This window comes from Rutidosis leptorrhynchoides, chromosome 2 (genome assembly GCF_046630445.1).
Source record: "Rutidosis leptorrhynchoides isolate AG116_Rl617_1_P2 chromosome 2, CSIRO_AGI_Rlap_v1, whole genome shotgun sequence".
NCBI lineage: Eukaryota > Viridiplantae > Streptophyta > Magnoliopsida > Asterales > Asteraceae > Rutidosis > Rutidosis leptorrhynchoides.
The window spans coordinates 423,115,193-423,129,226 of NC_092334.1; the positions used below are offsets into that span (position 1 = coordinate 423,115,193).

Below are 14,034 nucleotides of genomic sequence, written 5' to 3' on the forward strand. Positions count from 1 at the left end.
TTGACAGAAAATGGGGAACCAGAAAGCTATTCTGAGGCAATGAAGGTGAAAGATTCGTTCCAGTGGGAGCAGGCTATGAAAAGCGAGATGGAATCTTTATTGAAAAATCAAACTTGGAAGTTGACCAAGTTACCACCAGGAAAAAGGGTCTTACAGAATAAATGGGTTTTCACAGTCAAAGATGAAGGGGATAGTTCTAAACGATACAAAGCAAGATTAGTTGTCAAAGGATTTCAACAAAAGAAAGGAGTCGACTATGCTGAAATCTTTTCTCCAGTAGTGAAGATGACGACTATCAGATTGGTTCTAAGTATGGTTGCAACCGAGAAGTTACACTTAGAACAGTTGGATGTTAAAACAGCCTTCCTGCATGGCGACATTGAATAAGACATTTACATGTCTCAACCAGAGGGGTTTCGTGTCAAAGGAAAGGAGAGTCTTGTGTGTAATCTAAAGAGAAGCTTGTATGGTTTGAAACAAGCTCCCAGACAGTGGTACTTGAAATTTGATAATTTCATGGAGAAGGTAGGATTCGTGAGAAGTTCTACAGATCATTGCTGTTATTTGAAGAAGTTCAAGAGCTCCTATATTATATTGCTTCTTTATGTCGATGATATGTTAATTGCAGGTTCTGATATGGTTGAAATACGCAATTTGAAGAAGCAATTATCTAGAGAATTTGAAATGAAGGATCTCGGGCCAGCTAAGCAGATTCTCGGTATGAGTATATGCATGAATAAAGATGGGTCAGTTTCTTTATCTCAAGAAAAGTATATTCGCAAGGTTCTTGAAAAGTTCAGAATCAATGGTGAGTCTACAAAGCCAAGAAACACGCTGTTGGGAAGTCATCTAAAGCTTTCTAAACATCAGTCTCCTAAAACTGAAGTAGAAAAAGCAGAAATGGCTAAGGTTCCTTATGCATCCGCAGTGGGTAGTCTAATGTACGCTATGGTGTGTACAAGACCTGATATAGCACATGCAGTTGGGATGGTTAGTCGCTTTATGTCAGCTCCGGGGAAAGAACATTGGGAAGCAGTGAAGTGGATACTGCGGTATTTAAAGGGTACTCCCAAAGTTGGGTTATGTTTCAAGGGCAGGGATACTACTCTCAGGGGTTATTCTGATGCAGATCTGGGTAGATGCAATAATACCTTCAAGAGCACCACCGGGTATGTATTCACTATAGGAGGAACAGCAGTGAGTTGGATGTCTAGGCTTCAAAAGAGCGTGGCTCTATCTACTACTGAAACAGAATATATGGCCTTGACTGAAGCCAGTAAAGAACTAGTGTGGTTGAAGACATTCGTGAAAGAACTGGGTAGCAAACAGACACAGAATTTGTCTTATATTGTGATAATGAGAGCGCAATCAAGTTAGCGAAGAATCCAGTCTATCATGCTAAGACGAAGCACATTGGCATGAAGTATCACTTTATCAGAGAACGGATAAGCAAAGGAACATTTAATCTGGAGAGCATTCCAGGTTCAAAGAATCCAGCATATATGTTCACCAAACCAGTAATGCTGGATAAGTTGAAGCTGTGCATAGCTTCAACTGGCCTTCAGGAACATTGAAGAGAAGGCAGGAACTAGAGAGAGAAGAGATGAGCTGAGTCTTGCATTGCAGAAGTACAAGAGTGCAGATCGATGGTATTCGAAGCCTCCAAGTGGGAGATTGTTGAGGTGTAGGCTTCGGTAGTTTAAGCCCAAGAAAAACGGGCCAGGAGTTTACTTGGTGACCAAGTTAGGGTTTGGCCAACCCTAATTGTTTGGGCCGTTTTTATTGAGGGTCCTAAGTCTATATATAGTCTCTCAATTGTACTTGTAAATTATCACCTCCAAAATTAATAAAATACTCTCTAGTTCCAAAGTGGATGTAGGTTTCACATCGAAACTGAACCACTATAATTCTCGTGTCTTTATTATTTTTCTGTGTTTTATTCTTTTTCGGCTATTGTGTGTGTGATTATTTTCGCAGGTTATCTCCTAACATAACATCACAATAATGGTTTCATATTGTTGATATTATATCATATCAACCTTATTTATCATTTATCAGAGGTACATATATCTTAATTGGAGTAAATGCCAATGAAATTGGTACGGCGAGAGCCCACATAAAGCTTATTATTCTGCTCCTGAACAATTGAAATAGTTTTATTATAAAACTGTGTAGCAAATGGCACTGTTTGCAACGCAACCCCATTCGAATTAAACCGCACTCCTTTAGGTACAATGATAGGTGCTGGTGGTATGAATCCAACTGAAACCGCCACCCAAAACTCTCCAAAGTTTGCTGCCCGCTTTACTTTATTCGGGTTCCCATCCAAAGTTAGGAAAACTTCCGCCGTATTCGCTTTAGGCCCCACAAGCCAATATTTTTGAATTCGCTTAGCAAGAAGCTCCGGTACAAGAACAAACCTACCGTCACTACTTACTGCGGGACCACTTGAGCCAGCCAGACCAGTTAACAAAACTGTTACTTGTCTGTTAAATGGGTTGTAACGCAATAACATCCCCGTTGAATCACCCTTGAATCCCGGTTGTGAGATATTTCTGTGTACCATAATGGACACTTTAATAACGAGTTCTGTTTGAAACAAAAACACAAGTACACATGAAACCAAATTAGTTACCTAATATCGTATGTTGTACTTGCAACGGCAAAATAAACATTGCCCGTTAACAAGTCAACGTCAAGGCCAGGAGTAAATTTGAAACCACTAGCAAGCTGAGTAGCAAGGCCGCCTAGCGGGCCTACAACTAGAAGTCCGTAAAACGCATCAGCGATGTAGAGAAGGCCAGTTGCTTGGTGAAAGCTAAGAGCCATTGGCCATCCACATATCGGACTCTTTTCAGGATCTGTATTGCCATCACAAAATCGCCTTGTCCTGAAGAAAACATCTCAACAATAACTTTTAAAGATACTACTAATTGATTCCTTAACTGACTAAACACCATTTTATTTTAGTTTAGTCGTCTTAAAGTTGGTGTCTACTTCAAATAGTACATTACAACTAGTTATAAGGTTTTTCTTGTTTCGGTTATCGGGAGGACGAGTATTTTTAACTATGATGTACGCGGTCTATTCGGAATAGTCTGTGACCGTTTCCTGAACCTTCTACACCTCAATCACTGGGCTATCTTGAGATGGTTAAATACTTAAATACACTAGTAAATTACAGCTATTTCATGTTAGTATTCCATTCCACTAGCCAGTGTTCAGTATTGGAACCCCGGACTCGGTGTTTCATTTAGTGTTCCATCTCGGAGTTCCAAGTAAAACCCAACTTTTCCATTTCTTTTTTTTCTTTTTCCCCTTTTTCTTTATTGGTTAAAAACTAGTATTTTTGTTGGCTCAGATTAACTCTCGAACACTAATCTGAACACTAAAATCTAACCATTAACTTTTTCGCGTTAGGTGTTTCACCTTAACACTGAAAATAAACCTTATTTGCTCATCGTGCTCTAATCACGTTTTGTTGGAGCCAATTATATACTGTAAGGCTGCTGACAGAAGTTTCATTTTCAATTATAGTTAATATACATAATTTTATATAGGAAGTAGGAAATGACCTGTGAGGGGAGGTATATGCGAACTCCACAAAACCGATGTTGGAGCCTTGCCATCTAAAAATCCTACCATCAGTGGTGGTTGTATAGGGACCTTCAGAGACAAGCACTCCTACTGTTCGAAATGCGGCTGATTCAGGGCCGAAGACCCCTTGAGGTAATACGTACTTACTGAAGTTTACATAATCACCAGAAACAACTAAGCAGGAAACAGATAGAAGTGCAACATAAAAAGAAAGTAAGGATGCTAGTGTTATTGGGGTTGCCATATTTGGATATGTGAAGGGAGCTATGAAAAGAAGAGTATACAAATACTTCTATTTATAGACATGTATGCTATGTATGATTTCAATGTAAGGTGATTTGTGGATAATTTATTGGCGATTCGTCTTCAACCTTCCAATTAAGAATTGTGAATTCTTTTGAGATTAGCCAAGTCAAGATCGGTTAAGACGATTGATCGTAGTAAATATGTTAGAAAAATGCTAGCGTTCGACTCTATGAGATGCATAGTTGTAGTGATTTTAGAGAGTTACACGCTAACATTGTGATTGGTAATTTTATAGATAATCATGTAGTATCCTGGAATAATGATGTTTATGACATCATAAACCAATTCACTGCTCATTAATATTTTTTGTAAGGTCGATGGTTTTTTTTTTTTTTTTTTTTTTTTTTTTTTTTTTTTTTTTTTTTTGCGAAAAAACAAGGAAATTAGATTAATTTGAACTTTTTATCAATTGATGAAAAGCTAAGTACAAAAATTAAACGAAGGTGTACCACCCCATTGGATACATCAAGTCTGAAGCTATATATGCAGGCGATTTGCTAGCACTAACAATTGAACCTCTAACCTAAAGAGTAAAGACTTCGAAAGTCCCTAAAAAGGAATGAAGCTGAGGAGATTGATCTTAAACTAACCATAACTAAAACTTCCATAACACATCAAAATAAATCAGAGACATACTCGATCTTGAAAGAGCCATTATCAAGTTGGACAACAAAAACACCACATCTTCACTTAGGAAAAGATCAATGAACTTTGCTATATTAAATGCAATAACTCTTGAAGCGCCATCGGTCCCGGCCACTTATCGACCATATTGCTGTTAAAATACAATGCAAATTTAGAATAATATAGAATTAGTAAATGTATATGGGTAAAATATCTAGATATTAATATGTATAAGAAAATATCTAGATATTAGAATATGAGAGAAAAATCTAGAAATTGAAATGTAAAAGAAAAATCTAGATATTTGTAGGTTGTAGAAATATCTAGATATTTATATATCCATGGAAATATCTAGGTTCTAGAATGTTCCATGGAGTAGTATAAATATGGGAGGAGATTTCATTTGTGTTGTGTGAAGTTGTGAGAGTGAAATAAGAAGTGAGTTGTGAAGAAGAGAAGAAGAGTGTGAGTTAGCGAAAGTAGAGAAGATAAAGCTTGTAAATAATATTGTAATTGTAATTTAATATAAGTGTTTTTGTTAAGTTTCCCGATCAAGCCTTAGTTTGTGTTTAAGTTCTTAGTGCACTTTTGTTGTTCTTGTTATATGGTCGGCTCTGCCGCCTAAGTAATACATGATCGGTTATACCGCCTAAAGATATATGGTCGACACTGTCGCCTAAGTACATTGTGCACTAAGGATTTATAAAATTAAAGGCTAACCAACGTCAAAGTGTTGGTGTAGTGAGTCTAGTATAGACTAGATCCTCTATAGTGGGTGTGTTGGGCTTGTCGAAGCTTCCAACAATTGGTATCAGAGCGGGTCGTTCGGGACCATTTCTAGTGGAGGAAATCGGTAAACGTTGGACGTTTACATCGGCTTGTTTTCACCAAGGCTCTAAGGAAGATTCTGTCGGAGCACAGTTAGGAACTGTGAAAGCTCATCGGTCAGGGACCAAGCTTATTGGACGTTGGACGTCATGATGGCAGATCTTGCAAGTACGAGCAGTGGAATCAAGAGTCTCAATAACCACAACTATGGTTATTGGCGGACTTGCATAGAATCCTACCTACAAGGACATGATTTATGGGAAATAGTTGCTGGCAGTGACACAACGCCTCCACCGAAAGAAAATGCTGAAGCCTTGAGAAAATGGAACATCAAGGCCGGGAAGGCTTTATTTATATTGAAGACTACAATCGAGGAGGATCTATTGGAGCACATCCGTGACGAGAAAACACCAAAGGCAGCTTGGGAAACTTTTGAAAAATTATTTTCAAAGAAGAATGAAGCACGCCTCCAGCTCTTGGAAAATGAGCTCGCGGGTATCTCACAAGGAAGTCTGTCTATTTCTCAGTACTTCACCAAGGTGAAATCAATTTGCCGTGAGATATCTCAACTTGCTCCTGAAGAGAAAGTGAGTGATGCAAGGATGAAGAGAATTATCATCCACGGCTTAAGATCCGAGTATAATGGATTTATAGCCGCTGTGAGAGGATGGCCTACTCAACCATCATTAATAGAGCTGGAGAATCTATTGGCAAATCAAGAGGCATTAGCCAAGCAGATGAATGAAGTAACCGTAAAAGACGGAGAAGATGCACTCTTCACCAATAAAAAGAAAGCAACATCTCGAAGACAAGAGGCGATGAAAGAAAGTAAGACATATGGGTGGAAGGGTCACCCAAAATCAAAAGGCAACGCTTCAGGGGGAGCTCAACAAGGAAGAAGAGATCATCGCCAACAATACGGGAAAAATGATAAGAGAAAGAATGGTGAATGCTTCAATTGTGGCAAGAAGGGTCATTTTGCTCGAGAATGTAGATTCCCCAGAAGGCGAACTTTCGAAGGAAATGTGGCCGCCGCAAGAGATGAGAAGAAATAGGTCACATTCGAAGCAACCATTAATGAGGAAACATGGGATGCAGAAGCAGGACTCTCCGTTGAAGCTGACATGGATGATCAAGCTCTTGCAGCAACCTTAAAGTCAAAAATAAACTACAAAGATGATTGGATCATTGATTCTGGGTGCTCAAATCATATGACCAATGATGAGACGAAGCTGCAAGAAATGGAGGATTACAAAGGAAAGAGAGTCGTGTTGACAGCCGACAATTCAAGGTTGTCTATTTCTCACATTGGAAAGACAATAATTCCAAATGAAGGCGACTCTCATAAGCTCCAACTCGAGAAGGTGTATCTTGTCCCTGGCCTAAAGAAGAATTTACTGTCAGTACCACAATTGACAGCAGAAGGGAACTATGTGCTCTTTGGACCAGAAGATGTGTCCGTATTCAAGAGAGTAAAGGTGGTTGGCAATCCAGTTATGCATGGAAGAAGAATAGAATCGGTCTATGTATTATCTGCCGAAACAGCTTATGTGGATAAGACTCGAAAAAATGAGACGGCTGATCTTTGGTATGAACGTCTTGGGCATGTGGGCTACAACAAGTTAAAGGAGATGATGGTAAAACGCATAGTAAATGGGCTTCCTCAAATTGATATCCGAACAGATACAATATGTGCTGGATGTCAATTTGGCAAAGCTCACCAATTGCCATTCAAGGAGTCAGCGCATCAGTCCAAGACACCACTAGAGCTCATACACTCAGATGTTTTCGGCCCAGTGAAACAAACATCACTTGGAGGTATGAAATATATGGTGACATTCATTGATGACTTCTCAAGATATGTGTGGGTTTACTTCATGAAGGAGAAATCGGAGACTTTTCTGAAGTTTAAAGAGTTCAAGAACAAGGTAAAAAGTGAGCTCAATACTAAGATTCGATGCTTACGCACAGATAATGGAGGAGAATATTTATCAACCGAGTTCAATATCTATCTTAAGAAGCACAAGATCAGAAGGCAATTAACTTGCCCTAATACTCCACAACAGAATAGAGTGGCAGAACGTAAGAATCGTCATCTTGCTGAAACCTGTCGAAGTATGCTTCATGGTAAGAATGTACCAGGAAAATTTTGGGCCGAATGTATGAGGACGGCTTCATACGTGATTAACAGACTCCCACAAACAAAGTTGGGATATATTTCACCATATGAAAGATTATGGAAGATCAAGCCAACCGTCAACCATCTCAAGGTTTTTGGATGTGTATGCTACGTCTTCGTACCAGATCATCTACGAAGCAAATTTGATAAGAAGGCAATTCGGTGCATTTTTGTCGGTTATGATGAATCAAGAAAAGGATGGAGATGTTGTGATCCAAATACTGGGAAGTGTCATACTTCAAGAAATGTGGTATTTGATGAAGCTTCTTCATGGTGGTCACCTCAAAAGATAGAGCTTCCAGAATCTCATGGATTAGAAGAAGTTCCAGAAGAGAAAGAAGAACATAAAGAGCACATATCGGATCCAATTAAAGAAGGAGATGGATCGTACTCTAAGGAAACGAGTCCATGGAAAACTGGGGTACATCAATCTACATTCGAAGAGGTTCGTCCAAGCCAAATGGATGCCGAGGAGCATGTGCAAGAATTACGGAGATCAACAAGGTCGAGGCAACCTAATCCGAGGTATGCCAATGCTGCTCATGTGGATGAATTAATACATATTGAGCCTTCCACTTATGAAGAAGCAGCACAAAGTCAAGAATGGCAGAAAGCGATGGAAGAAGAAATTAATGCACTAAAAGAAAACCAGACATGGAGTTTAGTTCCAAAGCCAAAAGATGTAAAACCAATATCTTGTAAATGGGTTTACAAGGTGAAGACTCGATCAGATGGCTCCATTGAAAGGTATAAAGCTCGACTTGTTGCTAGAGGTTTTTCTCAACAATATGGGCTGGATTATGAAGAAACGTTTAGTCCAGTGGCGAAGATCACAACAATTCGAGCTCTACTAGCTTTAGCCGCTAGCAAATCTTGGAAGCTGTGGCAGATGGATGTCAAGAACGCTTTCTTACATGGAGAACTTGACAAAGAAATTTATATGGAGCAACCAAGAGGCTTTGAGAACAAGTCCCATCCTGACCATGTCTGCAAATTAAAGAAAGCACTATACGGCTTGAAGCAGGCTCCAAGAGCTTGGTACGGGAAGATTGGCGAGTTTTTAGTAAAAAGTGGTTTCACAGTTGCTCCTTCAGATTCTAGTTTATTTGTGAAACAAGATCAAGGAAAACTAGCCATAGTGCTAGTATATGTGGATGACTTAATCATCACGGGAGATCACTATGAGGAGATCCAAAGAACAAGAGAGAATTTGTCTATCAGATTTCATATGAAGGAGCTTGGAGAACTCAAACATTTTCTTGGACTCGAAATAGAGCAGAAAAGAGAAGGATTATTTCTGGGACAACAGAAATATGCGCGAGATCTTTTACAAAAGTACGGAATGCTTAATTGCAAACCTATCTCAACTCCGATGGATCCGAATACAAAACTACGAGCAGATGAAGGAAAAAGTCTTCAAGATGTTACCATGTATCGAAAGGTGGTCGGAAGTCTTATTTATCTCACAATAAGCCGGCCAGATATATCTTATGCAGTTGGAGTGGTTAGTCGATACATGAGCAATCCGAAGAAGCCTCACCTTGATGTTGTACGATGCATCTTAAGGTATGTTAAAGGCACTATTAACTTTGGTATTTTATACAAGAAAACAAAAGAATGTCACGTGACTGGATATTGTGACGCCGATTACGCTGGAGACTATGATACACGACGGTCAACAACTGGATACATGTTTAGTCTTGGATCGGGAGTAATATCATGGTGCAGCAAGAGACAACCAACAGTATCCTTGTCAAGCACTGAAGCAGAATATCGATCGGCAGCATCAGCAACACAAGAAATTATGTGGTTGAAGCAACTAATGGAAGATCTTCATCAATCAACAGATTATCAAGTAAAGCTTTTCTGCGATAACCTATCAGCTATACGTCTAGCAGAAAATCCAGTCTTTCATGCGAGAACAAAACATATAGAAGTGCACTATCACTATGTTCGTGAGAAGGTCCTTGAAGGAAAAATCAAGATGGTGCCAACAAAGACAGATGAACAGGTTGCAGATATATTCACTAAGAGCCTAAGTAAATCAAAGTTTGAAAAATTTAGAGAAGCACTTGGAATGGTCTGCAAGACATCGTTGGAAGGAAATTTGCATTGAGGGGGAGTGTTAAAATACAATGCAAATTTAGAATAATATGGAATTAGTAAATGTATATGGGTAAAATATCTAGATATTAATATGTATAAGAAAATATCTAGATATTAGAATATGAGAGAAAAATCTAGAAATTGAAATGTAAAAGAAAAATCTAGATATTTGTAGGTTGTAGAAATATCTAGATATTTATATATCCATGGAAATATCTAGGTTCTAGAATGTTCCATGGAGTAGTATAAATATGGGAGGAGATTTCATTTGTGTTGTGTGAAGTTGTGAGAGTGAAATAAGAAGTGAGTTGTGAAGAAGAGAAGAAGAGTGTGAGTTAGCGAAAGTAGAGAAGATAAAGCTTGTAAGTAATATTGTAATTGTAATTTAATATAAGTGTTTTTGTTAAGTTTCCCGATCAAGCCTTAGTTTATGTTTAAGTTCTTAGTGCACTTTTGTTGTTCTTATTATATGGTCGGCTCTGCCGCCTAAGTAATACATGGTCGGTTATACCGCCTAAAGATATATGGTCGACACTGTCACCTAAGTACATTGTGCACTAAGAATTTATAAAATTAAAGGCTAACCAACGTCAAAGTGTTGGTGTAGTGAGTCTAGTATAGACTAGATCCTCTATAGTGGGTGTGTTGGGCTCGTCGAAGCTTCCAACAATTGCCATATTGGATAATTGCTTCCACACGAATAGCTTGTCTAGATTGTGATTAGAGGCATATCGATTACTATAAGAACGAACTTGTCGAGATGGAATATATTTCACAAACGTTTGTGGTCCAATTCTGATCGTTAGACAAAAACTCAACTTGATAGAGGCAAATCATTGTACCTGTCATTCGGCCTTTTTGAGAGTTTTTTCGAATCCACAACTATGCCTACAGCTTTTCTTTTCTTTTTTTGGCAGCCTGCTTGACCCCTCTTCATAATTGATGTCATTTGCGGAATCGAAATGAAGAATTATCAATAATATCTTCTGTCCATTTTGTAGAGTCGTTACACATAATAAAGATGTGTGTTAATGATGTAAGAGAATCATAAGTCATTTATTAATCAAGTCAACTGAACATAAACATGATCTCGTCCCGGGGCGGTAAGTCATAGTTCCATATCCGTACGACACGCCTTCGGAAAGCATATCATTTACCAAGGTATACTAATGCTACATATAACCGCACGGGGTAGCAGAATGGCGTCCTGGGTCTTACAATAGGGTTAATTACTCGACGGATTCAGCCATGAGAATGTGTAAACAGAGGCGAATCTATGTGTTGACCCGTAGGGTCACATGACACCACTCGTTTAAAAATTTTTAACAGAAAATATTCTGTAAATTGTATGTGACACCACTAGATTAACTGCATAACTAAATAACCTTATATATTTTTTCAAATTTATAATTTTTCTTTTTTAAAATTGTATAGAACACTATCAAATTTAATTAATCGGATCACAAACATTTTTCAAAATTCTAGTTATTTAAAGGTAAATTATCACTAAAATATCATTCAAATATTATTGGTACTGAAAAAATTTCAGGACCCCATGAAGTTATAATCCTGAAATCGCTATTGTGTGTAAATCTATTCGCAAAGTGAATTGCCCCCCTGCGCCCACTGAGGTTCACCATGCATGACTCCCAATAACTTGCAAAGATATTTGTCGCCTCGTGATTAGTAGGGTCTCATATTCAATGTATTTGAATGAAACATATTGCGGTTTTATATATCGACCGGCGTCACTAGTAACTAACACTGTACACCATATTTCTATTTTCAGAAAAAGCCGAAATATATATGTTAGTAAATTTAGCTCAATAGTTTTTAAATCGAATTTCACGTAATTTCTCCATTTACGATGTAGAAAATGGGATATTATGATACTCTCTATAAGGATAATTGGATAAATATAGTAGTATAATACGAAAGCCATTATCTCATAACCAAAAAACTTCTACATACATATATACTTTTTGAGTGACTAAATTTATAATGCATATTTATATTTATTTTAAAATGAATAAAAATAAAAACATGAATAGATAGATATATTGGAACATGAATACATGATACATATTGCAGGAAATTACTCTATGATCCATTCATTTAAAGTATGCAAGCAAATTTGTGAAACTGCCCGATAATAAGTATGTTTTACATCAAGGTTATTCAAACGCCATCAAAATTACTAAAAAAAGTTATTACTTTTTCGTCTAACGAAACTTTTACCCTATAAAACTCCGAAATATGTTGTGTTGAGATATATGGGCCTGTGGGCTTTGAGTTAATAATATTTAAATTCCAATTTAATGAGCCGGCCCAATACTCAAGATACAACTCCAGGCTCTAGCACGTGACAATCACAACTACCTCTTACCTCATCTTCTTAAACCCTAAAAACCAAAACTATCATAAACAGCTACTCTGTTTTCGCCCCTTTTTTTTTCTCTCTCTAAAAAGCGTGTTTTAAAAAAGTTGTAAAAATGGGAGGTAGTGATAGCGAAGGAGAACGATCAGCGCATAAGGAAAAAGAGAAGAAAAAGCTGTTAGCATTATCCCCGATCGCTAAACCTCTCGCCGGTAAAAAGCTTTCGAAACGCACACTCAAACTCGTTCGCAAAGGTGATTGTTCTTTTTGAAATCGACCTTTTTTTTTTTTTGTTATTTAACTTATTTATTGATTTCGAGTACAAATTTTGTTATAATTGTATGTTCAATGTTCAATTGAATGCAGCTGCTGAACACAAGTGTTTGAAAAGAGGGGTTAAGGAGGTTGTCAAAAGTATCAGACGCGGTAATAAAGGGTCAGTTTATTTATAGCGATATGCCTATATACTTGTATTTGAATTTATTATTTATTTATTTATTTATTATTATGGTGACTGCTCTATGTTGAGGACTGTTATATGGTAGAACTATTATGCTTATATATAGTGTTTAGTGGGTGATTAGTGCTCATTTTTACTTTTTAGTGGGTGCTTATGGTAGAACAGCAGTGGTTGTTTATTGCTGTATTATTAGGGTGCCTGCGCTATGTTGAGGACTGTTATTAAGTTAAATGAGCTAAAAAAATGAATTTAACTGCTTTCTCAAATTTCAGTAACAATTAGCTCTTGTTGATGAACTCGCAATCCTAAAACATGATCTTGTTGATTTTTCATGTTTTGATAAACTGATAAGCGCTAGTGATTGAAAACAAGAGCATGAGATAGTTTATGTTTGGTGGTGGTTAAATGCATCATTTTTTTTTTTTTTTGGATTTTTCCAACAGCGACCCAAAAGGTTGTCGTTAAGGTGCATAAAACTCATGTATTGTACGTAGTGGTTATATATATCTAATTTAAAGTGACGGTTATAAAGTTGTTCAAGAGTTTTATGCACCTTAACGACCGATTTAGGGCCGTCATTAGATAAATCTTTTTTATCATTATTCATTTGTTTGGGTGAATGCAGGGTGTGTGTAATTGCTGGGAACATTACCCCAATTGATGTGATAACGCATGTTCCGATATTGTGCGAGGAGGCTGAGATACCATATGTTTATGTTACATCAAAAGAGGTAAGTTCGATTTATTATTTGTGTTCGGTGTCCAATTCTTATTCCATTGTCCAATGTGCTTTCATGTCGGTTTTGGACTTTTAGTATCAGATTTGTTTGGTCAATTAGTGATCTATACTACTTTAGGAAGTGTTTTAAATTCTTAAAAGGTATTTGATTTATAACACTTGAATAAACAATTCAATCCGAGTTTTTGATAAACATTTGTCTGTTGCAGGATCTTGCGAATGCAGGTGCCACTAAGAGACCAACATGTTGTGTTTTGGTTCTAACCAAACCAACAAAAGGTGAGCTTGCGGCAGAAGAACAACAAAAGTTGAAAGCAGAATACGATCAAGTTGCTTCAGAAGTGTCTGAACTTGCTGCTACTTTGTTTTGAAACTGTTTGGTGTTGGACATGTTTGTAGCTTTTATTTCGTCTAAAGCGACACATTTTAAATTAACGCATAATCTTTGGTCTTAATTAATTTTGCAGTCTAAATGCCTTAAACATGAAAGAGAATTTTGCAGAGCTCGTAACTTATCTTGGTATCTCGAAGCTTACCTTTCTATATCACGAAACTTACCTTTGTATTAGGAAGCTTATATAAAAACATAAGTTACAAATAATGAATTTGACACTTGTAATATCAATGAATTTGTGAACATAATCTGTAACACAATATAGGTCACCTATCCTAGTACTATATAACTTATGCAAATCAATGTATGCTTACTGCATAGTTCTGACGGGATCCGCTGTGTTTGTAGCCTCAAAACGCGTTGTGCCTGGTAAGGATGAGAGTTACCTTTAAAGGACTCAAACTTACTTATGCAAATCAATGTG

The 14,034-nt window shown here is 37.4% G+C and overlaps 2 protein-coding genes across 2 annotated transcripts; one reads left to right on the forward strand and one right to left on the reverse strand.

Annotated features, from left to right (window-relative positions):
• Positions 1 to 2,071: 2,071 nt before the first annotated feature.
• Positions 2,072 to 10,589, reverse strand: LOC139889197 (protein STRICTOSIDINE SYNTHASE-LIKE 12-like). Its single transcript, XM_071872161.1, has 5 exons — positions 10,483 to 10,589; positions 10,315 to 10,435; positions 3,576 to 3,889; positions 2,636 to 2,890; positions 2,072 to 2,555 (listed from the first exon to the last, which is right to left on the reverse strand). Exons 1-5 carry the CDS (start codon positions 10,587 to 10,589, stop codon positions 2,072 to 2,074), a joined length of 1,281 nt encoding a protein of 426 aa, XP_071728262.1.
• Positions 10,590 to 12,109: 1,520 nt separating this feature from the next.
• LOC139892360 (H/ACA ribonucleoprotein complex subunit 2-like protein) lies at positions 12,110 to 13,727 on the forward strand. The gene is made up of 4 exons (XM_071875428.1): positions 12,110 to 12,271; positions 12,384 to 12,453; positions 13,103 to 13,208; positions 13,426 to 13,727. The coding sequence occupies exons 1-4, from the start codon at positions 12,133 to 12,135 to the stop codon at positions 13,585 to 13,587; spliced, it is 477 nt and encodes a 158-aa protein (XP_071731529.1). The 5' UTR covers positions 12,110 to 12,132; the 3' UTR covers positions 13,588 to 13,727.
• Positions 13,728 to 14,034: the final 307 nt, after the last annotated feature.

What these genes read in the sequence shown, in the direction of transcription:
- LOC139889197 (XM_071872161.1), bottom strand. Translation starts at nt 10,589, where the DNA reads ATGACATCAATTATGAAGAGGGGTCAAGCAGGCTGCCAAAAAAAGAAA. An exon ending in TCAAAAAGGCCGAATGACAG is followed by an intron (nt 10,436 to 10,482) that starts GTACAATGATTT and finishes TCTAACGATCAG; the next exon opens with AATTGGACCACAAACGTTTG. An exon ending in GCATATACCTCCCCTCACAG is followed by an intron (nt 2,891 to 3,575) that starts GTCATTTCCTAC and finishes TGTTTTCTTCAG; the next exon opens with GACAAGGCGATTTTGTGATG.
- LOC139892360 (XM_071875428.1), top strand. Translation starts at nt 12,133, where the DNA reads ATGGGAGGTAGTGATAGCGAAGGAGAACGATCAGCGCATAAGGAAAAA. An exon ending in ATCAGACGCGGTAATAAAGG is followed by an intron (nt 12,454 to 13,102) that starts GTCAGTTTATTT and finishes GGGTGAATGCAG; the next exon opens with GGTGTGTGTAATTGCTGGGA. An exon ending in TTTATGTTACATCAAAAGAG is followed by an intron (nt 13,209 to 13,425) that starts GTAAGTTCGATT and finishes TGTCTGTTGCAG; the next exon opens with GATCTTGCGAATGCAGGTGC.